Raw genomic sequence first — 27294 nt, 5'->3', positions numbered from 1 at the left:
ATATGCACAAGTTTCCAAATACTTTAAAATTTCTTGTCAAAAGTTTTCAATTATTTTTAGTTATGTGGTGCCTCTGTTTGACTTTTCAAATATATTAATAGTAACTTTTTAAAAATTAAATTCTGGCCTCAAGCTAACATGCATTCATTCTTATCTCAGCTTAACGTTTTGGCAAACATTTCTATCTTCAACTGTGAACTATTATCAAGAATCATCATATCTATAGATACAATACAAATATTCAAGCTCTAAGCTTACACATGTAATACTTTGTAAGTGCAGGTCAGTTAGAGAAAAATAACTGATTGAAAAACTTATGGGTTATGACATTAATTTGTTCACATAAAAATAAATAAGTAAATAAATCTAAGCCACCTCTTCCTATATCCTGTCATTAACATGTACATGTGCAAAAGACAAGAAAAAAAAAGAAGTATATAAATCCTAATTATTTAACATAAGCTGGAATTTTTTTCCAGCTAGTGTTTAAAAATGCTGATTAATATTCAACTACCAAGCTAACGAACATTTCTGCTTAAAAAAAGTATAATTACACAGGTTTCTTTTTTAATTGTCTAATAAAAGCAGGTCCCCATTTCACGAAAAAAAAAATCATTAGTAATTTTTTTTACTAAAATCTTGTAACAAAGCTCTAGCTGGCTAAGTTGGACTTCATGTTCAACAATCAGCCAGGGCATCAAAAAGCAATCTGACTAAAGCTCTCTCTTACCAGACTAAACCAGTCTGTGCCACCTACACAGGTGACTGACTGTTATGTTCACAAACACACCCTGATACATTAGGAGGTCCAACACAAGGGACACACACCCTGGGGACCATGGTTCATGGTAGTGTGTGTGTATGTGTGTGTGTGAGAGAGAGAGAGAGAGAGAGAGAGAGAGAGAGAGAGAGAGAGAGAGAGAGAGAGAGAGAGAGAGAAAGAGAGAGAGAGAGAGAGAGAAACGGAGGGAGAGAGCACACTTAAAGGACATGTAGAAGCGTCAGTTACTTGTGTGAGTTATTTTCCATACCAGCTGTGTATCTTTTAAGATAAAAGTGACAGATAACAGAGAGAGAGAGAGAGAGAGAGAGAGAGAGAGAGAGATAGAGAGAGAGAGAGAGAAACAGAGAGCCTATGTAAACATATGCCTACATATGTGCATTGCACTAATATGTACAGGTAGGTGTCAGCACACATGCATGGAGATCTCAAATTATTGGGACCCATGCAAATTATTTATTTCTGCACACATTGAACATACAGAGCCCAAAGCAACAAGACAGCCATATTGGCTCTCAGATACTCAGGGTGATTCTGGGGTGAAAGACAAAATTATAACCTTGATAAAACATGGGTCCGACAGCAATTAATTACCCGCGTAAATATTTACCAAAATGGACCACTTAGCACCTGGTCTGATACATGTGTGTTACAAGTTACCTCAAACATTTTCCAGTATTAGCTGGCTTAGATTGGGGATATTCATCACAGTGAGCCGATTAACATGAGGGTGCGAAATCCAAGTGTTACAAATGGTTTATCAATGTTTATCAATATTGAAAAAGTGTACTTTATGTGCTCGTTTGTGTGTGTGTGAATTCTAGTTGAGATGAGAGTCACAATGTTCCACAATGTACGAGTTAGGCAATTCGAGTACTTAATGGGTACGAGGGTTGTAAAATTTGAATTGATTTTAGTGAAAATCAAATATTGCAAAAAATGAAATTGTAAAAAAGAGGATACTCTACATGTACATATACCCAGTCCATTTCCAAGCACCCCTTTCATGCATGCACACACACACACACACACACACACACACACACACACACACACACACACACACTTAATGCAATATACACATTCAAAGTGACATGACTCTTAAAATGCCAGCCTTCAGTATACAGGGCTGTAGCATGGTTAAAGGCGCCTAAGGTTTAGAAATCATGGATCATCGATTCTCCATGTCAGAGACTCAGAGTCCAAGTGAAATCCCAGACATACAATTTCATGTTCCTTTTGGCAGTTATGTCAGGTTTCCCAACATACACAACAGCTGTAGCTGGGGCAAAAGCGGAAGAAAGCTGGGAGAAACCTGAAAGAGAGAGAGAGAGAGAGAGAGAGGGAAAGGAGGGGAGGGAGGGGGAGAATACCTTCAAGGGATGGCAGAGAGAGAGAGAGAGAGAGAGAGAGAGAGGTGGCTTCCCAGGATGGCAGACAATCTTTCAAAAAACTACAAACTAAATTAAAATTCTATAGGAATCTCCAAGAGATGCTATTCAATTTGTACCCTGAATATCAAAGCAATGATAAATATGACAGAGTGTATGGCAACAGTCTCTTCAGTACTCTGAAACACAGGGTACCAGTGCTACTGGCTTCCCAGTAACACCTTGTCTCTGAAAAAAATCAACCACTAGAGACCCATTTTAACCAATTTCTTTCATACTACTTGTGTATACTCTATGAGAGAGAGCCATGCATCATATTTCTTTTTAAAAAAAGGTAAAGAGCAGATGCTCTCTCAGAAATGTCTAATTACAGGTTATTTTCCAGATGGATGAATTCTGAGGAACTTGAACAGCATACTTTTACTGTTCCTCATTAAGCATCTCCAGTTTATGTGCTACATTCACTCAGAAAAAGAACTCACATTAAGTAATACTGCTCTTATTTTTAATTATTTTCTCTATTCTCCTTTGTTTTATAAAAAGGTACAAGCATTTCAAGATACAAGCATTTCCAGCTTTATACTTTCTCAGCCTTTTTCTGCTCCAGTAATTTATTAACTTAATTCTCAATACCAACTAAGGTGCAAAGTAGAATTCAGATTTAGCCCATTGCTACTATTCTGAATTCAGAAAACTCCACCAATTTCCCAGACAATCCACTCCAAGTCTGTCACCAGATGTCAGCACATTACAGTCAGAAACTGATTACCCAGACCTTCAAAGAACACTGGGTCTTAAACTCTGCCTGGCCAATTATCTGTTGACTTTAATGGCTTTGGACACCTAGCCCTCCCGGCACACCTCTACCCCTTAACCAAATTCCCAGATTTTTTCAAAGCGGAATTTATTCTGTCATTAAAAAGAAACACGATCCCGTCCGTAATTAAAGACGGCTAATCAAGACTGACGGGTGGAGCTAGACTCCTTTTTTTATTCTTAATTATGAAATTGTTATCTCATTTAGGGAGGCAGCGGATCATGAAATAACTTCTCTTGTTATTAGGTTTGAGATTTATCAAGAGTGACCTGCCACTAAGCAGACCATAGCACAGTCCAGACGGTGTGTACTAACTATGGCAGGTGGGGTCTTCCACTGGATGATAATTCATATTTCTGGATAAAACAACAAGGGAAAAAATCAGTGGTATCAACATCCCTGCTATGAGTGTTTAATTTGCTGATGTTAATGATCTATTAATGTTGATAATTATCTTTTAATAAATTCGCCAAAAGGTTGAAGCTTTGTAAGGCTCAGGTGATTCAGTATAATGATTTATTCATCTCATTTCTCTCTTTCATTCAGATTTTTTTCAATCTTTTTCAGTTTTGCTTCCACCAAACTATGTTATGTAACATGTATACAAATTTTCACAGCTACATAATGTAAAATAAATAAATGAATAAAATAATAAATAAATAAATAACTGACACCCCCTCCCTTTACCATCCTCTCCTGCCCCTAGATTTTGACCATCAAAGAGTATACTGGCCATACTACCATCAATGTCCAGCCCTAATGGTCACTACCTTGTATGTTATCTGTTAAATTCACCATGGTGGCCTCTGTCCATTACCACAAAGTAGCCACCTTTGGGCAGTGGTCAAGCAATAGATACTGGACAGTGGTCAAGCAATTACTGCAGTAATAGAGCGATGGAATGGTGATAAGGAAATGGACCACTCAGGTAATATATCAAGTTGTGTTCAGACAAGGTGTATTTTGGACTGGATATCTGTCTAAAGAGACCCAGAGGATAACCCTATTGTTTTTGCATTATGGCAACCTAATGTTTAGGATATCAAGGGCAAATTTTGGTTGTAGATAATCCTGGTCTGAGTACAGTTTTTATCTCTACTAGAGACTTTGTTGAAGAACTCTTTGTTTTTTTAAACTCAACTGAGAGAGAGAGAGAGAAAGAAAGAGAGAGAGAGTGAGAGAGAGAAAATATACCTTCTCCCTTTTCTCAGCACAACCATACAATTTATAAACACACCTTCCAAACACATTCGCACCCAGACCTCTGGTGCAAACTCATTGGAAACACAGCATTAAAATAGTTTGTCATTTCACAAACCAAACCTCAACCTCTAATTCTCACAGTAAGGGTGCATTCAGAACAGCGAACTAACAGATCCGCAGATCAAATATGGCCTCCCCACTTGAATGCTTGTTGCGTAATCCCTGTGGGGGAATCTATTCAGTGTCTAAATGGGAATTAAGTGACAAGCTTTTTAGTGGGTCACCAAATTTGATTTGCGAATCTGTTGTTCCACTATTCTGAATGGGCTCTAACACACACCAACAATCGATGGACCCCAAGATTGGACTGCCCTTAATATTGACATTTACAGAAAGAATGTAACAACTGGGTCCTTTCACACAGATCAAAAGCGCCGCCAATATCCCTTTCTTGTACAATAACTTGATAAGCATCTTCAATTTGTGATAAAAGGTAGCTGATTAATAATACTGGGGAAAGCTTTATTACTTTATTCGTGTTCAAATCAGATAAGAAAGAGATCAATTTTGATAACTTAAAAGGACTGGGGATTTTTATACTAATTACATTCGTTGTGAGCCACCTTTGTAATTATTTTTACAATTTAAATCTGAATTGCAAGTTATTGCAATGGGAGGAAAAAGAGGCATCTAGTCCAAAAACTTGACAATAACATTAGAGGAAACACTCTGGCCCTGGTAGAGGGTAACATATTCCAGAGCTGCTGTGGCGGCCAGCAAAACTGGTTGAGCAGAATGTGTTGGGATGAGATCTCAACTGTCGCAATGTCAAATTGTACCTTATGATAATCACAATGAGTACTCTTGATCATCAGCTTCTGCAAATTCCACACAAAATCATAAAAATATCCAATGCTAATTATTTTGTAAAATAAAAAAATCTCAATTGTCGCAATGTCTATTTGTATCTTATGATAATCACAATGAGTACTCTTGATTATCAGCTTCTGCAAATTCCACACAAGATCATAAAAATATCAAATGCTAATGATTTTGTAAAACAAGGCAGCAAAGCTGTCAAATGTACAGACAAAGAACAGAAAATAAAGATGCAAATAAGTGAAAAATTAAATTTTCACAAAAAACTGTTAAATTGCCACAAAAATTTACCAAACAGACTGCGTTGCCTATTGAAGCTGTATGTTAGACCCATGTTTCTTTCCTGTAAGTTTGATAACAGTAAGTGACATGATTTCCCTTAAATGGTCATCATAGGAGCAGTGCCCAAAATAGGAGTTTCTTCAAATTTTGATGCAACATTACATAATGTTTAACAGCATAATGACAATCAAATGTTATTAATAAAATATTAGTAACATGGACATTCAGAAAATGTGACAAGCAAAAGTCTTCAAGATCATGGAACTTCAAAGTCACACCTTGAAAATGCCAATATGTGAAAAATTAAATTTTCACAAAAAACTGTTTAACTGCCAAAAAAAAAAAATAAATAAATAAATAAATAAAAATACCAAACAGACTGCATTGCCTACTGAAGCTGTATTTTAGTCCCATGTTTCTTTCCTGTAAGTTTGAGAACAGTAAGTGACATGATTTTCCTTAAATGGTCATCATGGAAGCAGTGCCCAAAATAGGGGTTTCTTCAAATTTTGATGCAATATTACATAATGTTTAACAGCTTAATGACCATCAATTTTTAATTATAAAATATTTGTTTCACAGATATTCAGAAAATGTGACTAGCAAAGGTCTTCAGGCCCATGGAACTTCAAAGTCACGCCTTGAAAATGCCAAAATGTAAACAAGACAGCACTGTTCTGAAATGGGTTTATTTCCATTTTTAACACTTTTTTTAACATAAAACAAAATAAACATTTTACTGCCATTTTATATGACCAACTAAGAAAATTGATGAGATGGGAAAAGTATCAATAGAACAGTGTTAAATGTCCAATTTCCTCCATTCTGAGATTCTGAACATAGTGGATGATTGAATCTGACAAACTGCAATGATATGAGTTTATTTCCATTTTTGACACTTTATTACACAATACATGATAACAAATTTCCCATGTTTTTTACATGATCAACTAACAATGTTGTAAAGTTGCAGGAAATATCAAACAAACACTTTTAGGCATCTTATTAGTTAAATAATGAGACTGTTAACATGCCTAATAATTGAATCTGAGGAAATGTGAAAAACAGTATAACTTCTAAAATAATGGCCCGATTATGCTGATTTTCGAACTCAACCTGCGTTTTAGTAAGATTGACCACCCCTGTGAGTATAATTACAATTGGCCAATCCGTTTTTCTTATATTGTGTTATCAGTGTTGTATTTATATTGAAAATAGTGAAAAAACAGCATAAATTCCCTAAAAATGGCCCAATCATGCTGATTTTCGAACTTGACCTGCGTATTATGAATATTCATCAGTTCTGTAAGTTTCAAGTTAAAAGGTAAAATGGTTTTCCACTTATCGTGTTATCGGTGCTGCATATATGCTGAAAAAAGTGAAAAAAACAGCATAAATTCCCTAAAAGTGACCCAATCATGCTGATTTTCGAACTTGACCTGCGTATTATGAATATTCATCAGTTCTGTAAGTTTCAAGTCAAAAGGTAAAATGGTTTTCCACTTATCGTGTTATCGGTGCTGTATATATGCTGAAAAAAGTGAAAAAACAGCATAAATTCCCTAAAAGTGACCCGATCATGCTGATTTTCGAACTTGACCTGCGTATTATGAATATTCATCAGTTCTGCAAGTTTCAAGTCAAAAGGTAAAATGGTTTTCCACTTATCGTGTTATCGGTAAAAGTGCACGGCGCCGACGGACGCAGATGATGGCTATATGTACAGACACATCTGTGTCTGTACATAATAAAAAAGTAATTTCTGAGATAAAGTGAGCAAGATAAGCTTAACCAAGGGTATACATTCTAGCAGATGGCATTCTAGCTAATGATCCGCAAGTAATGTATCTGAAAAATTGATAATTTACCCTACTGAAAAGATCAAGCCATTACCCTATGTAATGCACTGCTTGACTCCCTAATTTCACTTCCACTTCTCCCCCACTAATGATCAGTTCATCAAATTCAAAAACCCACAAGCAACATTTCCAAAATTTCCCTGGCAAACTTTGTAAATAAAAAGAAACTCACTTGATGACTTCTCTGCCGCCTCACCCCACCTCCCCTGCCATGCATTCTGGGACACACATGCACTATTTTCAAAATTTCAATAAGTATCTTGGTACCTAAAAAAAAAAAAAAAAAAAAAAAAAAAAAAAAAAAAAAAAAAAAACTTACCTGATGGTTTCTCTGCTGCCCCGCCCCACCTCCCCTGCAATGCATTCTGGGATCTCTCCTGCATCTTGAGCTTGGCCAGGTGCTTGGCGCCTTGGAGGTGACAGTCTAGCTGGTCCTGGGACGTCACGTGGATGTGACACACAAAACAGATGAACTTTGAACCTTGCCTGGAACAGATGAAGAATTTAAACTACAGGTTTAGAGTACAGAGAAAAAAAAAACAGTGAAAAATTATTTGGGAAAAAAGAAAGTGTGTGTGTGTGTGTGTGAGAGTGTGTGTGTGTATGTGTATGTGTGTGTGTGATAGGGAAACCTGTTTCAGTTGATGAATGTAACAATTCTTGCCCTTCTGAGTACAAATATCTCACCTGAAAATTTCAGCAAAAGTACATTTTGAATTATCTTACCTTCTAACAGACAGCCTTCATGAGTATGGGTAATATACTGTCAAAGTTTTTTTTTTTCATTAACAACTCCAACACCAGAAAAACAATCTAAACACTCAAATGAATCCCTGTATCTGTTTTAAATAGAGAGACTAAACCTCAAGAGATTTTCCCGCATCATACCACACTTTGGAAAATTATTTTATTCACTGCCCAGCAATCCTGAGTCAAATGAATTCTGCTTGGTTGAGACACAATGTGTCTAATGTCACATCTAGCGCAATCAGAACATAAATCAGCGAATGTAAGAGAAGTTGATGGCAGTGCAACACACCCTTGAATGCATCAAAGAGCCCATTCGTGTATACACCACTGGTCTACGTAGATTGATCTAACTCTGCAGGGACTCTAGCTGAGAGCAACCAGCTTAACAGATAAACATGCCTCTTTCTGGCCTTGAGTAGGATACAGAAAAGCTGGTGATTACAAGTGTGTTGGAAGCAAGAGGAGGCGTGTCATACAGTTCCACTGATTGCACTTAGGAGAGAGTCCCTGCAGAGATGGGTTAATTTACATACACCGATGGGGTCTAAGGAAATGGGGTCTAACATTATGATTGCCCCTCATCCAACCACCTTAAAACTACCAAATCATGCTTACATATAAACATTTTTACCAAATCCATGATAAACTAGTCAAATTTTAATATTAATGATTAAAATAGCTGAATAAATAAATAAATAAATAAATAAATAAATAAATAAATAAATAAATAATAATCACTGTGCCAATGCTGAAAAAAAGTTGTTTGTATGCTGAATATTCTCACCTGATGAATTCACAAAAATAAAAGAAAAACCTTTCAAATGCAAAAAGACATTTCCAAAGGTTACTGGTCTAAAAAAAAAATAAGAAAGGAAAAAATATATCCTTTATATTCCGAAGTTCATGAACCACAAAACCAATTTCCCCATGCAAAAAATATAAACAGAAGACTACTAATCTAATTACCGCTCTCGCTACCTATGCCATTACATGAAAAAATTCTCAGAATGTTATCATGAGTTCCATGCCCCCTTCACGAACCATCATTATTATTTCACGTGCCTTTACAGAGTGTTCCAGAAATATATTCCCAGAGTATTTATAACATAACGCTTTATCTAAGCACCTCATCTAGCATGTGTGCTTCACATGAGACAGGTGCAGAGTTCTTAGACGCCTGGCATCTGATCTAGTGCCGTTTTCTATTCTAGCTAATCGATGTAAAAGATACAGCAACCTTGTGCTCTGACCAAATTCAGATAATAAATAAATAAATAAATAAATAAATAAATAAATAAATAAATAAATAAAATCAATAAAATAGTGAAATAAAAATGGAGGAAAATTCAAGACCACTTTGGATGGTTTACATTATTTCTGATTTCCTTCTAATCTAATAATTATATTTATATTTATTATTATTATTATTATTATTATTATTATTATTATTATTATCACTATGAAGATGATGTAAATATACCAAATGAACCCCAAAACACCTAGCAGTGAACATATATTTTTGGGCAGCTGTAAGCTCATCAAGGTGATAAAAATGACGGCCATTCCTGCACTGTGTAATAGGTGTAATTCATCTTTATCACTGAGGCACAGAAATAGCATTCATGCTTGCATCATCCATTCACATCATCAGGACCTTGTTTCACAAATGTCCTTGGGCTAAGCACAGACTGCTAAAACTGGATAGTCGACTGTGCAAAATTGTCTAAATATAATATTGCTTTGAGGGTTAATAAAGAAAGTTCGGCGATATAAAATATATTATCTGCTGTACCTAATTGAGCTACAAGAACTATGAGCATTTAGAGTAAAAACCTTAGTCAAAACCTGCTTATGTCTCAGACAATACATAATTGTATAACAACTCTTAATTTCACCCAAAAAAAGTGCCATAAAACAGATTTTTGGGGGTTTAACAACAATGTTCCCATACTTACTAATGGTTCATATATCAGTCTTGTCATCCAAAGTAAGTCAATTGTTTTTTTAGTTTTTATTAAACATTTTTTTTGTAATAATATCTTAAGAGATTATTATGGAAGGTAGCCATCTATGAGCGTACATGTGGTCCAATGACAAGCACAGGTTTCATAATGATTGTGGCAGCAAAATGAAATTTATTATATTTCTGTATGTTGTTTACAATGTATTTATTGTGGAATTTCAAATCTCATACGAAGATTTGTTATCCCTTTATGTGCACTTGCTCTGTATTTATCTTAAACTGCCGTAGACATCACTGGTCCAAATGCTTAGACCAATTTTTGAGCTGTATAGCACTTTTCTGAAACAGGGCCCTGGACTCCAATTACACTTCCCTCACAATGAGCTACCAGAACTCTCGTTATATGATATGTTATTTACGATGGGATAAGTGCTAAAAACAGTGGTAACTGATAATGAAAAATGTACGAGATCCATGTAACTATGTTGGCAACCCTGGTGTTATGAGATAATCAGCCCCTGTGTAATCACCTTGTCAGATTATTTTGGTATTTTATTATGAATATGGCGATTATTAGAAATCAATGTGCAACATACGTCTTAATTTTTACCACAATTCTCTCTGTTTTATGGTTTAAAAAAGGAGGAAAAAAGTTACCACGTATTTCATTTTTGCACGTTCTATACTAACAATGATTTCCGTTCCTGGTGCATGCGTATGCAGCTGCATGGCACTTTATCTTTATTCATGTAAATCAGTTATATTTAGTTATAGTCACATAATTCAAGAGTTTTTTTTGCTTCCAGACACTAGTTTGGCTGGTTTCTTGGCTGCTTTAGCAATTCTCCATCTTGTGTTCAGATGTTACTCTATAAAGTACTCTATAAAGATATTGTTATAGCTTTTAAAACTTATATGAAAGCAACTCCCAATAAATAATCAAATCAACAAGGCCAGCAAAAATTACACAAACACCATAACAAAAATGCATATATAGGCCTATGTACATGTAGTTGAGATCATAGTAGAAAGGCAACAAGGCCTTTTTCCCAGGTAGATGAAGTCCATGATCAAAACCAAGGCAGTTATAAGGTTATGTTTCCGGCAGCTTGCAGTGGCTTCTGTGGTCACGGGCCAAAACAAAAGCACCTCCAGAGCCTCCGCTTGTGATACAAGGGTCTTCCCTGGTATTTCACCAAAGCAGGAATCACTAAGGGCGCATTCCCATAGATTTCAGATCGATCTATCCCCGTGGGGAGTCTCACTAGATTACTGTCAAAGAATCCGGCTTAAATGTCTGTCCTGCCTACTACAAGCTGTAAGGGGGTAATTAACTTCCATGCGCGGTCGGCTGACTGCAATTTAGCGTGAACCCCCAGGGAGTTGGGTCAATCTAGTAAGATCGATCTAAATCTCTGGGAATGCCCTCTAACATATTCTAGCTTCTAGCTGCTGATCCGGAGCCCTTCTGACATACAGCTGTGTACATACACTTTTACAAGCAGGAAAAGAAGTCGCCCAATCTTGATTAACCACATAAAGGCAGGAGCTTACCTGGATGTCTGACTTTTTGACCTTTGCAAGTGCCTCTTATTTCTTCATTTATTATTATCTTTTCCATCAAATACAAAACTTTGTTGCATGAAAACCATCACCTTTTTCTGACTGTGTTGTTTCTTTTATCAATAGTGTGTGTGTGTGTGTGTGTGTAAATTTTTAACAGAGAAATGTATACTTTTTTAAATATAATATTCTATCTTTCTAGTTGGGTGTTTATGAGAAAAAGTATGAAAAAAAAAAAAAAAAAAAAAAAACCTTACATGATCTTCAATAAAATGATTCCAATGAGCAAACTTTCCATATAATAAGTCAGGTGATTAGAAGAGCCTGCTCTTTCCTCCTGCAAAAACACCAATAATGAGCAGGAAAAGCACTTATAGAGTATTATCCTGAGGTACAGGTTTCTCAGGAAAGCTCTCCCGTGCCAGTCATCAGACAAAATAACACTGAATTATTTAGAGCAGTAGTAATTATTTTTCGGAACCTCAACCAAAGGGAAAAGCTATTTAGGAAACGAATGGATTTGTTAACTGTTAACAAATATGTTTGGGAAACAGATTTAATTGAAATCTTTTAATTATGATTTTTTTTTTCAGAAACCTGTGCATGTATCATCTTCTTATGCAAGCTTTTATGTTGGTGTGTATTTTCACAGTTAGATGTTTAGAGGTGTATACCAGTACATGCTCATGTACACTCACTCTCTCTCTCTCTCTCTCTCTCTCACACACACACACACACACACACACACACACACACACACACACACACACACACACACACACACACACACACACACACACACACACAGAGATACACACACTAGCTTGTTCTCTCTCAAACAAACACAGGGACTTGAAAAGGGCACAAAGAGGAAACAAAAAAATTCCACTTTTAAAATTCTTAAAAAACAAACATTTACTTACTTAACATTCCCAGCACTTTCATTACTGACAGGATTTGTTGCAACGTGAGACGCTTTCAGTCGTTTCCCGTGCATCTTCCCCTGGTAATGCTGCTCTGCTTGCTTGGGGGAGTTGAAGGAAACCTCACAAATCTTACAATAAATGTCAGGATTAAGTTCCTGGGTTGACTGTGGTGCAGATGCCGAGGACACTGTTAATGCTGAAGCTGCTGTTGTTGATGATACAGATGAGGACGATGACGATGACTGAAAATTGAAAAAAAAATTGATTTTTTCTTAAAGACCATGTAATGTAATGCACAAACTACCTATATGTATCTGACATTGAAAATGCTATGGTTTTAATTGCAGTTGATTTTTTATTTCCATGTTCTGCAATTGTCTGATGTTGTTTAGGACATGGAAAAGATTTTGAGTTTCTTTTTCCTTTTTTTTTTTGAAATATTTTACGGTACAATTAATTTCTAAAAAATGTGTCTAAAATGATTTACAAGGAGCATGATAAGAACAAATTTGCTTAATTGGACAAAATAACATAACGTATATATTTTAATACAATAGCTATTGCTTGGACTAAACATTTTTCAATCGACTAACAGCAACTGAACATAATGAAAAATCTTAAAGGAAAACAAACAACTAATTTCATCCAAATAAATAAATAACAGTGCTTGTGGACAGAGCATTTAAAAAACTGCCCCCTCCCTTTTTTCTTTCTTTTTTTTTTCATATCACAGGATGATCTTTCAGCAAAACAACACACAGATACCAGCAGGTTATCAGGTTGCTATTCAGTGTGTATACATCACAGGGTTTATCTGTTCACTTGAATAATCAAATCATCTCTACAACATTGCCAAAGGGCAAATTCCCATAGACACCATCGGTCTACGTGGATCGACCCAACTCCGCAGGGAATCTCTCTGATTGCAATCAGTTTAACAGAATAACGCACCACCGCCTAGTGTTAAGTAGAATTCACAAAAGCTGGTGATTATCTAAGTACCTTGGGAGCAAGAGGAGACCTGTCTTTCATCTAAGCTGATTGCACTCAGCGAGAGTCCCCGCAGAGTTGGGTTGATCCGCATAGACCTATGTTGTCTGTGGAAATGGGGTCATAATCCAATTGTCTGTTAAGCTAGTAGTGGGATTACTGATGCCCACAGGGGCCTGGTGATCTCTCTATCTGGCCCCGCACTAGCATAGTTTAATTTTAGCAAACAGTGTACATCCCATAATTTAATTCAGGTTTGGAAAAAGTGCAAAATGTATTGTTACTTAAGTATTAATTTCAATTCAACTAAAATTATCCAGTTAATATGTGGTAATTTGTTTTTCAGACTGATTTGCTGTGTGTGTGTGTGTGTGTGTGTGTGTGTGTGTGTATGTGTGTGTGCGCGTGTGAGAGAGAGAGAAAGAGAGAGAGGAAGAGAGAGAGAGAAGAGAGAGAGCATACTAAAAGATTCTGTAGTAGTTTCAATTAACTATACTTGCTCTGCATTATTTTCCATACCAGCTGTGTATCTAAAGTGGTTGATAATGGTCCCAGGCAGCAAATTTAAAAGCTGTCTACATGCCCTGTTCATTTGGTTCACAAAAACATAACAGCAGCAAAAAAGTCTAAAGCATGAGTACAGCTAGCTTTGAAAATCAATAGAAGACATTTCTTCAATTTGTAAACTGCCTACACACTAGGACTAATAGGAAAATTCCACTTCTTTATAAAAAATTTTTTTTCCACGGAAATGCATTAAGCTGGGTGAATGCACTAGTATATCGTGCTCATATGTCAATGAAAATTAAATACTACTAGCTTTATTTCCTTAATTACCTATTCTCTAATTCATATCCAAGTTTTTCATTTTAGTTCCCTGTGAGTTAATTTTAAATTTTAATTAAATTCAAAATTTCTAAATCCATGTGATTCATTTTTAATTTTGCTAAAATGCCTTGCAACTAATTTAACATAAATTGGTTTATTTCTTGTGGGGAACTCTTAATTACTTTAATGGCAACTTTAATTGCTATAACAGGGATTACTGAAATGAGGTCGCAAGCAAGTGCATATAACTTAATATATCATGGTTTTTATCTCTTTAAATTTCTAATTTGATCTTATCATGTTTGTTTGAGTATAAATTCTGTGAAAACTATCAACAAAGGGCGTTTTTCATTTCAAAAGTTGAACTGTATGTGTTTCTTGTCTTCCTCTGCACATCACAGAAATTGAAAATTGCAAGACAAGTCTAAATCATTAAAGTCAGGTACACTACAATTCTTATTAATAATGTCACACCAGTTATGTTGTCTTATAAATAAGAGTAAAAAAAAAAATAGTAAATATACATTGCAATGAAATACAAGTATTTTCATACTTCATTACAACGAAATAAAAGTATTCTCATACTTTATTGAGAGCTATTTATCAATACAACATTTTAAAAACCCTTTTCCTAGAAAAATCATTATCCTAATATTAAGCTTCACTTTTCTTTTATTTTCATGTCTCTCCATAACTGATGTAAGGTAATAGAGCAAAATTAAGTTATCCTATTTCCAAAAACTATGTGTTGCTTATAGAGGCTGGAAAAATATTGAAGACTTACATGCATTAGGTCTGGAGGGTGCTTTTGTGTGAGTGAATGATATTAATAATCAATAATGATACATTTAAATTAGCATAAGATCCAGCATAGGGTTCAGACCTACAAAAACATACAAGGAAATTGCCCATTTGGAGAGAGTCAGAAGAAGAAGAAGGAAAAAAATCTCTTCCAACTTTTTGGCACCTCAAGTGATGATAAAAAAAATAAAATATTGAGATAAAAGGTGCTTGAAACTTGTGAATTATTACCATGTTTGTGTCATCCTCTGCTGACTATTAGTCATCAATAATGAAATAACTCGGAACTTGGAAAAAAGTGGAAAAATAGATCTATGCTGGTTCTCATTTCTGTTGTACTTTGAAATACATTCATGGTGTGAGGTATTTTTCTTTCCAGGATTTACAAATTTAGCTATAAAATATATTTAAGGTTGCCCAAACATTTTTGGAGTGAAGTTAAAATGCTTAACAATAGTTAATTACCCCCTAACAGCTTCAGTGGGCATGCTAGACATCAGAGCTGCTTAAGCTGAATGCAATTAAGCGAGAAACCTCTCAGAAATGGGTCATTTCAGCTAGATCGATCTAGGTATGGGAACAGGGAGAAAAGAAAAAGAGCAGATTGCATTTAATTTTTTTTTTTAATGAAAAAAAAAGGTAATTAGTAACTCTTGATAACAGAGTTTATTACCACACACACCTGTCTAGAACACTCAGATCCAGGATCTGTACTGTCATTAGTGCTGTCCGAGTCCGAAAGGGATGATATCGTAGTTACCATAGTACCAACGTTCTTGCTCAAATTGCTTTTGCCAGCGTCCTCTTGAGTCTTTAACCACATGCGTAACTTTTTCGCATGATTTTTACCCAGGTAATGCTGCTTGGCTTGGGACGGCGCATTCAGGTTCACGGAACACACTTTACAGAAAAGAGGTTGCGTTAATCCTTTGACGATGTTCTCCATGCTGGACGCATCCTCCCTCTGCTGTTCATCCATGCTTAGAGTCATATTAACATTCTCGCAGTCCGAACATTTTCTTTTCGCTGCCTGCTTAGGCACAACTTTATCCCAACTTAAGTTCAGTTTTGCTTTTTTATCTGAATTATTATTCCGTCCACTCCCACCATTGTTACCAGCACTGGCAGGCTGCAAGTGGCTCCCCCTATTGTCTGTAAAAGCTGTCCCAGAATGCCCATGACAAGATGAAAAATTTTGCTGATTGAGGTTCGGTCTTCCAAAGGCAATGCTGGGTCTGTTGCCAAGAAAATCTCCTCCTGGGGCTGACTGTGAATTCAGAGGGGTGGTCTGCTGAACCCCAGGGGGTGGAGGTGGGGGTGGTGGAAAGTTGGTACCGTGGTGGAAGGGCTGTCTCGGGTGATGCTGATTTGGTTGTAATGGTGGGTGATATCCTGAAATATATAAATATCAGTCGTCATTAAATTTTTGTACATCATATTGTCATAAAAAACTATACAAAGAATTTATAGTGTCTTAAATTTTCACTTTTTTTCCTTTAAGGGACCCTCGTGATCAAATGCATCTTGTATCCTTTTTGTGAAATAAACTTTCGACCCCTGCTCAAAGTTGCACTTCTACGCTATGCAAAAATACATTTATTATTCATATACAGGCATTCTCTAGACTCGTGACAAGAAACATAAGTCTTAAAAAATACACAAGGTATTTCTGCAGTTGGAAGTGACCAGAGAAATGGTCATTAAGTGCAAGAAAACATTTTTTCAAGGTCCCTAGTTATTTCAGTAATAGTATCTTTTCATGTCAAAGTCCCATATACAATCTCCAAATATACACAATAATATAAAAGAAAAGACAGGACAAGTGCAACAAAGATAGCATGAATAATTATAATATGCACACACTAGTTTTTATCAAGCAACTGAATGACAAAAATATATATAAATTATATAATAAGGTGACATGCAATCTGCAAAAATAAAAATTTGAAGCAAAACCCCTGTCATGATGAGGCCTACTTTTAGGGCTGATTCCCAATGAAATGATCATTCAACTTCTACATATGTAGATCGATCCAACACCATTAGGACTCGCTAAATGCAATCAGATTAACATGCCTCCTCCTGGCATTGAGTAGAATACAGAAAAGCTGGTGATTATATAAGTTGGAAAGGGACAGGAGGTGTATTAATTAAATATGCTAATCTGATTGCATTCAGCAAGAGTCCCCTTGGAGTTAAATCAATCAATCAAGTGGAACAAATGTTTCACTGGGAAAGAGCCCTTAGACAGGGATGCTACTTATACATAAATATTAAATCTAACAAATCAATTAAAATATAAATTTTAATTTTTTCTATGTTTTATTAATTTAGATAGGGCATTACAGCATTTTATAAATGGAGTAATAACAATTGTTTTATGAATTCAGCATTTAAACAATTCTTTGATAAAAAAGAAAAAAAAATATGAAAGTCCCTTTACACAAAGAACACTTTTCCTCACAACTTTTTTTTGGCTCATCTCTTCACAAAAACCCACCCATGACCTCATTCCAAGACAGAAATCTAATCTCTCTAATATTTTCCCTCAGCAATCTTATCTCTATGATGTATTTCCTAACAAACACAAACCCCCATGTTCTCCAACATCAGGACCACTGTAGGCTTGTCTCAGGCTGACAGTCTGATCACCACAGACCCTGGGAGAAAATGCCACTCCAGGTCCCATGTAAGAAGAATACTTTCCTTGATTAACAAACTCAAAGTTAATCATCCTTGTAGGCCAGCAATAATCATTTCTGTTTCTTTCCCTATCCAGATGATCTATATAGTTTGCAATAGCTTTTCTTAATTCACAATCTCCATTGCTTTGTAGAGGGGAGTAACAGTTTCGATTCACCTCAAATGAAATCAAAGAACCACTTCCAGCATCATGGTTTTTGTTGCGTCCTATCACGCCACTGTTTACATTCCCTACAAGACTATTATCAATTCCATTAAGGACATGCCCTGGCATATGCTCATTCCTTTGTGAATCTGTATTATACATCACGGTTCTTATATTCCAAAACACCCTTTCTACAAGTACTGACAACTAGTATGATAGAGAGCACTGTGGCTTTAAAAAGCTTTGCAGTGTAATCCCACATGTACTACATCAACTGTTGTTTAGTACAAGGCTATAGGAGTCACTGTGGGACTGGATCTAGGGGACTGAACTGAACCGGAACTATCCAGCCACTATGAGAGTATGAGCACACGCACATGTGCTGGTAGAACTAATAAGAATGTCAACAGTCCCTCAGTTGAAGAATAGTCACGTTGCATCACCTGTGCATGTAAACAAATAGCCTGAACAGGTCACACCTGCCCATCTCTTTAAAAAAAACCTGTTTCCCCCCCCCCCCCCCTTCCTTAAATCAGTAGCTGAGACTTGGAGAAATTAACAGAAAATTGTGAAAGTTTCTTCTGATTTGTCATTACTATTAAATAAGTTAATAAATAAAAATATTTCTTCTTTTCTATTTAAATATTTTTGCTTTTCTATATTCTTACTGACAAATCATTAGGTATACTAATGAATAAAATCAAAGATAACTAAAACTTCAGGGGCTCAAATTATTGACATTCTATCGTTTTTCAAGTGATTTTTCATTTGGATTTCATAATCAAATTTACCTGTCAACATATGAAAGATAAGAACCAAAGCTACTCCTGTAAAGATTAGCACAGCAAGAACATGTATCTGAAGGCTCAGGAACAGTCTGTCATTCAAATATGCAGGTTGAAATATAACCTTCCATTCATCACCATTAAAAATTGATACATTATTGAAAACCATCACTTTTGTATGCATTAATCAGGCCTGTAGCCAGGGGGGGTTCGGGGGTTAGAAAGAACCACCCCTTTTGCTGGGAAAAGGTCCACTCTGGGTAAAATTTGATCTAGGTACATGACGTTTTTATGGAAAAAGGTCCACTTTTTCAGAAAAAGAACCCCCCTTTTGAAATTGCTGGCTACGGGCCTGATTAATTCTATACAAATATTCCATATATACATATTTGTATTCGACCAAGCACTCATAAGGGCAAGCCTGGCCCATTAATTGTTTATCTACTAGATAAGAACAAATCAAATTGGCTAATACCATTCAACTGTATCTCCAATTTTCCAAAGTACGCCAGGCACCTACAAAGAGTGCACCCCACATTTTTATGACATAATTGGCGTCCTGACAGGGGTGATGTTATGTAACAAAAATACCTATTTTTAGGGGGACCCGCTTTTGGCAGCTGGCAGTCGGAACTGGATTTTTCCGGAATAAAACTACTAATTGACCATTACATATATCTACCTAACTCCAAGAACTTGCAAAAACTGGATTTAGCTGGTTCACCTTTTGATTATACATTGTTTACCCCACAATGCAACAAACATATACTGCTGCCCTACATAGGCATTTGATGATCTGGAGGGGTATGTTTACAAAAATGGGGTTAGTTCAGGTGAAATTTGTCTGATTATAAAAGAAATGATAGCTATGAGGGTATGTACTATAAACAAGAAAAAAAATGTACAGCATCCAAAATAATAAGTTGAATTCCATATATAATATCTAAGATCAAAATACATAAACACAACTATAAAGCTTAATATAGCATTTGTCATACTGGTTCACTCTATTGAATTATTTATAAGATCTGTGCGTTTTTAACAGATTCACCTGATGCTCATGTTACAAAATGAATGATATGGAGTCAAACCAACTTTGAATTAAGTATGAACTTGAAATGTGGACTGGAAGTGAAAAGTTTGTAAGTTAAGCATCATGAGCTACTTGAAAAATATTTTTTAATGAGCTGAGAACAAAAATGCTCCCCCAACCAACTAAAAAAATAAATAATAATAATAATAATAATGTAGAAAAAAATATGATATAGTACATTTCAGCATGTTTTCATCCAGTTTTAACAGCTGCTGTTTATATCATTCTCATTTTCTGTTATTACAACCCTCTCTTTTTACAATACAGGATAACAACTATTCTGGACCAGTTAACTCAGATAAACTGGGAAAAAAACAACACCTTCTGTCCTATTTCAATTAACACTTTTATTTCTTAAAACTCATGCAATCTCAAAAAAAAAAAAAAAAAAAAAAAAAAAAAAAAAAAAAAAAAAAAAAAATCTAAATATGTAAAATGTTGAAACATGATCTACATAAAAAACGAAATAACAAAAAAATCACCTGCATGTACAATGCTCTACTCTGACGTAAGCAAAAACCTTGACCTAATTTTTAAAAGGAAATTTCCTATACCCAATGAACACCACTTCATTGATCGTAGAAGACATTTAATTCACTCTTTGTTGACTCGCTCTACTCACTAGGACTAATGTACAAACAACCCTGTGAATGGCTTATGTACCTGTAGTTTCCTATGTAAACCATTCCCAAAGAAATTTATGGAGGCGCTTTTTAAAAAGCAGTCCTCACAGTTTACAATCACTGCTATATAACTTTCTTTGAGATCTATTTATCTAGTATATGGCTGACGTATTAAAGTGTTCAATAGTAAACCTTAATGGGAGTGAATGATTTGAAAAATACTGAGGTTCCCACAGTAAGCTCATTCATAATTTTTCATCTTTAACATAAAAGAACTGAATGTACTCATACAACCTATGAACCAATACACTGAAATTGATTTCATCTGGCACGATGAATATTTTTTGAGTCCGCAATTACGAATCAAATTTTGGTTCAATAATTCCAGATAAAGGGGGGTGGTTTTCATGATTTACTTTAACTTACTGCAGTAAAACTTTAGTTTTGATGTTGTGTATGGGAAAGATATCTGAATGTTCCTACATTGCATGTATCCTTTTGGTATTCTTGTAGACAAAATCCATCCAAACTAATGCACCTTCATCAAAAGGGCTCAAAAATTTGAGATGACAGAGTATCTTTAAGAACTATATCTCATTTAATACTTTCTGCTCAATTATTCAAATGGCAATAGAAAAAAAACTTGTTACAAAAAATTTTCCAATGCTGAGGTGAATATTTTCACTTATAAAATCATCAAAGTATATATCAAAATAAAACACATACGAACTTTGTGATATAAGACAGAAAAAAAGATATAAATCAATTTTTTCTTATGTTTACCTGGGTAGATATATATTGGACTATCAAGATAAATTCATGTTTTAAAAGACACATTTCTGTGGTGAGTTTCTCATATCTCAACTTCACAAAAACATGCCATAAAGTAGGGCAAAACTGACTTCTCTAATGAAAGAAACAAATGCAATACCCAATGATTTCCATAATGATTTCCACTCAGTTAATCCTTGGAAAACTTGGTCCAAAATCAATTACAGTACATTTCTGTCTACCTCACATACAATGCCTATCACAAAGCCGATTAACTAAACTTATTTTAAAATTCCATATGTAGCCGTATGAATGTATTTTCTTTACTCGTGTTCGTCTTTTGTTTTGTCACGTGGGCGTCATCTTACTCTCTCATTCCCATTGGTCATCTTTCCCGCCTTTCGTCGCTTATAAATATCGTCGCCGCCTTTTTCTGTCATTCTTCTATTGTCTCATCGCTCTTTATGTATTTACAGGTACGTGGTCAATAGTTTAATTCTTTTATGAATATTATCATTATTATTATTATACTTATTATATATTAAGATTATAGCTATTAATAACATTATTATGATGATCGCACATTCTTCTATTGTCTCATCGCTCTTTATATATTTACAGCAAGATGGTATGGAATAAATAAGAACAAAGAGAAATAAACTTTGTTGTGAACCGTTGCACATACTTTTGGAAGGTTATGTGCAAATTATTCTTGTTTTATGACGATTTCCTTTGCATCAACTATGACACCAAAAGAAAAAGGATATGGTGCTTATGGGAGAGGGGAGGGAGGGGGAGGAGGGTAAGGGGCTGGAGGGACAATTTTATTTCATCACAGATAATATAGCCCAATTAATGTAATTCAGTGACATCATTCAATAAAGAGTTTTATCTGCTGGCAATACAGTGCAATTTAGTTTTACCGAGGAAATACATAAAAAGATTATAAAAAAACCCGAAAATTTGATCATTGAATAATCATTTAACACATTCACAATCTACTACTTATATATAACAAGGGCATGGCTTCACTTGTTATTCCAAACACTCCATCCACACACTTTGAATAGTATTGCATGGACTTAAATTCCATATGTTACTTTGTACATTTACGTCACAGCTAGAATCCCTAATTAGCAAGCAAAACACCATCTGATAAATCACTGAATGCTGTGTACCCGCATGTAATATATGTTAAAACCCATGAAAGCAGCTTAATCCCAGGCATGACGACGTCTCCCAGCAAACACTGAAATTTGGCCAGGAAAAAAGGAGTCAAAGAATTTTGCTCTTTCTACCTTCATAGATGTGGGGCAAATCTGAGGCAACAATCCGGTATAATTAGTAGCATATTCATGTGAACTTTATTATAAAAGAAAAAAAGAAAAGCATGACCAAAACTGATAATCCCTATTAAATAATTTCCTTAATATAAAAATGTTTTGATTCAATTATAATTTCTTAAATATTTGACTAAAAAAGAACCCACACTCTGACAGAGAATGACATGGTCTATGCATGAGGTAGAGCAACCGATTTAAAACAATGTGACACAATTCTGGTACATGCATACTTACCGGTATTTGTTATGTTTTAATCTTTGACATAATTCAATTTTGGAAGTAAACCAATGGCACACTGCCAAAAAATACATCGAAGGGGTAAAAATAGTAAAATGTTTTCTTTTTAAATACGATAAATACTTTAGACAATTCAATTTCTGAGCTAAATCAGTAGCGTACAAAGTACTGGGAGAGAGATCAAGAGAGATAAAGGCAGGGAGGGGGGGAGAGGGAGGTAATAGGAAATTAGAAAAAAAAAAAGGAATCATTTCTCCTTCCAGCCACAGATAACCATTTCTAGACCCTTACTAGTAAGTCTTTAACAACACCTTGCACCCATTTTCAGGAGTCAACAGCCTCATACCTTCAATCTAAACACTAAACACAGTCTCCATTATACTCCCACTTCACCTGGAAATATTACACTTCTAGAGCAGATAGTAAGTCTCCCACTGCGGGGAGCAGGCCCTCTCAACAACTTAATCCTGTTGATTACGCCTTCGAAAATAGGAATAACAACCCCATGTTTGCAGAGAGAGGCAGAGATCTCCTACAGCCATTAGCAGGATGATGTAGATTTAGAAGGTCAAAGTAAAAATACATGGTTATTAATTCAGCCATGGGCGAAATTCCAGTAAAAGTAGATGTTTGTTGCTTTGCAAGAGAGCGTGGATCATCAGTGGATGCATGAGGTATAAACTTGGGTGCACACTAAAAAATTCCTAAATCAATGAAACAGCAATGCAAAAGACTGCAACACCACATACAGAAGTTACAGACTTCAACTTCTAAATAAAGGCTTTTTCCATAATATATTTACCATGTAAAATACTGTCTGTAGTCATTTTAACACATTATTTAACTACCAGTATTATACCTGACAACATTATACAACAATAAAGATGTACATATATAATAATAATAATAATAATAATAATAATAATAATAATAATAATTACATAAAAGTGGTAAATTGCAGTTAAAGGTATACTATAAGTGTTTCAAAAAGTCCTTAACTGAACGTCATAAATTACCAAAACAAGACGTGGTATGTGCATCTTTTGAATATGCTAATCTTTTCAGATGATTGCATTCAGCGAGTCCATGAAGAGTAAGTTTGAACTACCTGGAACGATAGCCGATCGAGTTTCACTGTGAATACATCTAAAGATGGCCTCACAGTTACAGTTAACAAAATCTACATGCACCAGTAGCTCAATCAATCAGATATGCCTGCCAGCATGTGTACTCAAATGGATATATGTATAGTGGACATAGGCTGACCATCTGGACTTCATGGTTAGTGAAAACAAAACCTACACACTGGTCATCAACTGACCAACTGAGATCAATCAAGCCTGGAGGTGATTTGATGGCTCCTCTGGCAGAAGGGAAAAGAGAACTGACATCTATACTATAGTACCTCTGAGAACAGGATCCTTGTTGAGTTCAATGTTCATTAAAATTCTATGTGCATAGAGAATGTTCTGAGGTATTTTTCTCGATGTGTGGAATGTACTGTAGTTCCTTTTTCCTTTCTAAAAACGCTTTGATATTATTTTTTATCTTTTTCTTTTAATGTCTCATTTTTCTATTTCAACGGTACTTCTCTTGTTTTTATTGCTATAATAATAATAATAATAATAATAATAATATGTATTAATTATGATTACAAATATAATATTCATCAAGGTAAATTAGGCTACCTTCTTTTTCTCTTTTACATAGAACATAAAGAGATGTGCAAAACAGATAGGAGGGGGAAACATTAACAAGGAAGAAAATACTTTGCACATATCACCATTTCAGGGACCTGTCATGTTTTATACGAGTCAAAACTTTTGGCAAGCTAAGAGAATTAAATTAATTAATGGCACTCTGTCCTATTTAGGAGAATGATAGGTATGTACAAACACCTATTCTCTCAGAATTTCATTAGAGCGCATTCAGAACAGCCGAGTAACAGATCGGTGGATCAAATATGTCTGACTCACTTGAATGTTTGATGTGTAATTCCTGTGGGGAATCTATTTGTTGTCTATTTAGGAAATAAACGGCAAGCTTTTTAGTATGTCACCATATTTGATATGCAAATCTGTTAGTCCGCTGTTCTGACTGCGCTCTTAGACCCCATTTCCAGAGGTTAGATCGATCTAATTTCGATCGACCTAACTCCCTGGGGGTTCACGCTAAATAGCTGTCAGCCGAGCGGACACGGAAGTTAATTACCCCCTTACAGCTTGAAGTAGGCGGGACGGACATTTAAGCCGGATTATCTGACAGTAATCTAGTGAGACTCCCCGTGGGGATAGATCGATCTAAAAGCTCTGGGAATACAGCTTTACTCTTAAGAACAACCATTGTCTTTGCCATTGTTACATGTACAAGAAACGGTTCTTATAACATTTCTGATACCTCTAAACTGATTTAGGGTATACTATCCATGTTTGAAAATGTCCCATAGCCATATTTACATATTTAAAAAATCCTTCAAAGCTGCTTATCTTTTCTATTTCAGACCTGATAAATGATAAATACACTAACATTTTGTTTTATATGAAAAAGTAAAAAAAGAAAGGAACAAAGATTCTAAGAATATGACATAATATTGAACAAGTTCAGTTTATCTGCTTTAAAATATACCATCCAATATACACCAGTGTTTCCAAAAGAAAAAAAGTTCTAAATGGATATCAATTCAGCTTGAAAAAAATTATGCAACAGTACAATATGGGCTTAAGTAATAATCTCTCCATCTTTCATTCAAAAGAATGCATACAATTGGACTTTCTTATTTTACAATTCATTTAACAGGGAAAATAAGCACAAACATGGGTACTTGGCAACTCCGTTATTCCACAACAATTATCAGCGATCCACCCCAATAGTTGCTACAATTTTATCAGCATTATCGCGCCCTTCTTATATGTTGACCTAGCACAGCAATTATAATGAGGTCACACAATGACCTGAAATGACCTATTTAATATCTACCATCATAACAAGTCGAAGTTGATGTCCCTGATTATCATACATCAAGGTCAAAGCAGAATACAGGGTTGTGAGTTACCACCTGAACCAAGAGGATCGTGTTGAAAAAAATCATTCATCATATTTAAAATTGACAACCAGTACGTGCCAGCTACGCACATTTTTCTTTGTCCGAATTCTTGTAACTTGAAGGAAGAGTTAATTTTTTTCATGTTTTCTTTTATTAACATAACAAAAGAGATTAAAAATAACTTCCCTCATTCTTTTTCTTACGTAAGCATTGTTAGTATAGGTGAACAGTATATTTAATTTTTTTTTACTGTGACATTAATATTGTCAGCCAGTTAACTAAAAAACATACAGGTAAATAGAAAAACACTTTTTTTACATACATACTAGCTATATAATCTTACAATATAAACTCTGAGCAGTATTGTTGATTTAACCCAAAATTATGTTTTATTCATTTATGTCAAACAGAAAAGAAATTTCAGACTCACACTTCACAATAAAATACGTATCAGCCCTACCAGTATAAAGCTATGCCTCAGAGGCTTCTTCCACTTTTAATACTCAGGTCTGTTAATCTTGGATATTGATTTTAAACCCGCTTCAGACAGAGCTGACATCAACATTTTTTATGTCATACAGTAAAAGGGGAATTTTCCACATGATTTTTTCTTTTTTAACATTCAACTTCAACTTAAATCTGAATTTAGCTCACATCTATAAAGTGATCAATTTAATAAGTTAATTTTATCTGTTAATAGCAAAGTTGAGATTTAGCAATATAGATCTACATCAAATAGGATACAACTACTAGTATTTAATGGTAAGAAAATTCCCCTGCAATTTCATTGATCAAAATTTCTTTCTGAAGCGAAGCTGAATCATCAAATGCCACTCAGACTTTGATACAATATTTCTAATACGAATATATGGAGGCGATATCAAATTACTTTAATGCATTTTAGTAAAAGAAAGAACACAGACCACTGGCAACTATTTTTGATGACCCCACAAGATTTTTTGCTGTGATTGCTGTTACTGTAAAAAAATTAGACTGTATCCTTAACTAGTCTGATTTAAAAAGAAAACAAAAACTGAAAACAAACCAATCAAGCGCTGATCAAAGCGCCGCCGCAATCTAGAGCGCGAGGAGCTAAAAATAGAGTACACGGCCAAAGCATAGACGTGCTTCCCGACACGGAAAAATACAAACACTGAAAACGTGATGTATAGAATAAAAGACAACAGTCAATAGATTGTCAATAAAGGTTACTTTACCTTGATGACCCAGGTCCATATCCTGTCTACAAATGCCAGTAAATCCCTTGTTTTGAGATGAAAACAGTACAAAATCGAGCAGACATACTTAGTGTCACGGGCACACACGGCGTATCGAGGGCATTTCTGAATGATCAAAAATGAGCGAGATTTCATTGGCCAAGAAGTAGGTTAAATTACTTTTTTACGTATTAGGGAATTATGGCGTTTTATTAATATTTCTATATCCTGTAAAATTATCTTTAGCAAATAAAAACGTCACATGAGGATAATATTTAAAGAAATATATAATGTATGCCTT

At 35.1% G+C, this 27294-nt stretch overlaps 1 protein-coding gene across 3 annotated transcripts in view; it reads right to left on the bottom strand.

Annotated features, from left to right (window-relative positions):
- The window catches only part of LOC106159638 (zinc finger protein 385B), a 46674-nt gene extending 19521 nt beyond the window's left edge, over window positions 1-27153 (bottom strand). The window contains exons 1-4 of one of the 3 annotated variants that reach the window (XM_086995660.1): window positions 26994-27153; window positions 15716-16425; window positions 12412-12656; window positions 7532-7698 (exon numbers count right to left, since the gene is read on the bottom strand). In XM_086995660.1, coding sequence (XP_086851786.1) covers window positions 7532-7698; window positions 12412-12656; window positions 15716-16425; window positions 26994-27012 — 1141 coding nt within the window. In that variant the 5' untranslated portion in view covers window positions 27013-27153. Of the gene's footprint in view, window positions 1-7531; window positions 7699-12411; window positions 12657-15715; window positions 16426-17625; window positions 18207-18672; window positions 19047-26993 lie in introns of those variants that run through there. The other 2 variants (XM_086995659.1, XM_086995658.1) reach the window with 2 other exon arrangements.
- Between the last annotated feature and the right edge of the window lie 141 nt (window positions 27154-27294).

The sequence above is a fragment of the Lingula anatina genome, chromosome 9 (genome assembly GCF_051362555.1).
Source record: "Lingula anatina isolate TDL-2025a chromosome 9, LinAna3.0, whole genome shotgun sequence".
In the NCBI taxonomy this organism is placed as follows: Eukaryota; Metazoa; Brachiopoda; class Lingulata; order Lingulida; family Lingulidae; genus Lingula; species Lingula anatina.
This window is presented reverse-complemented; position numbering and strand designations above follow the sequence as displayed.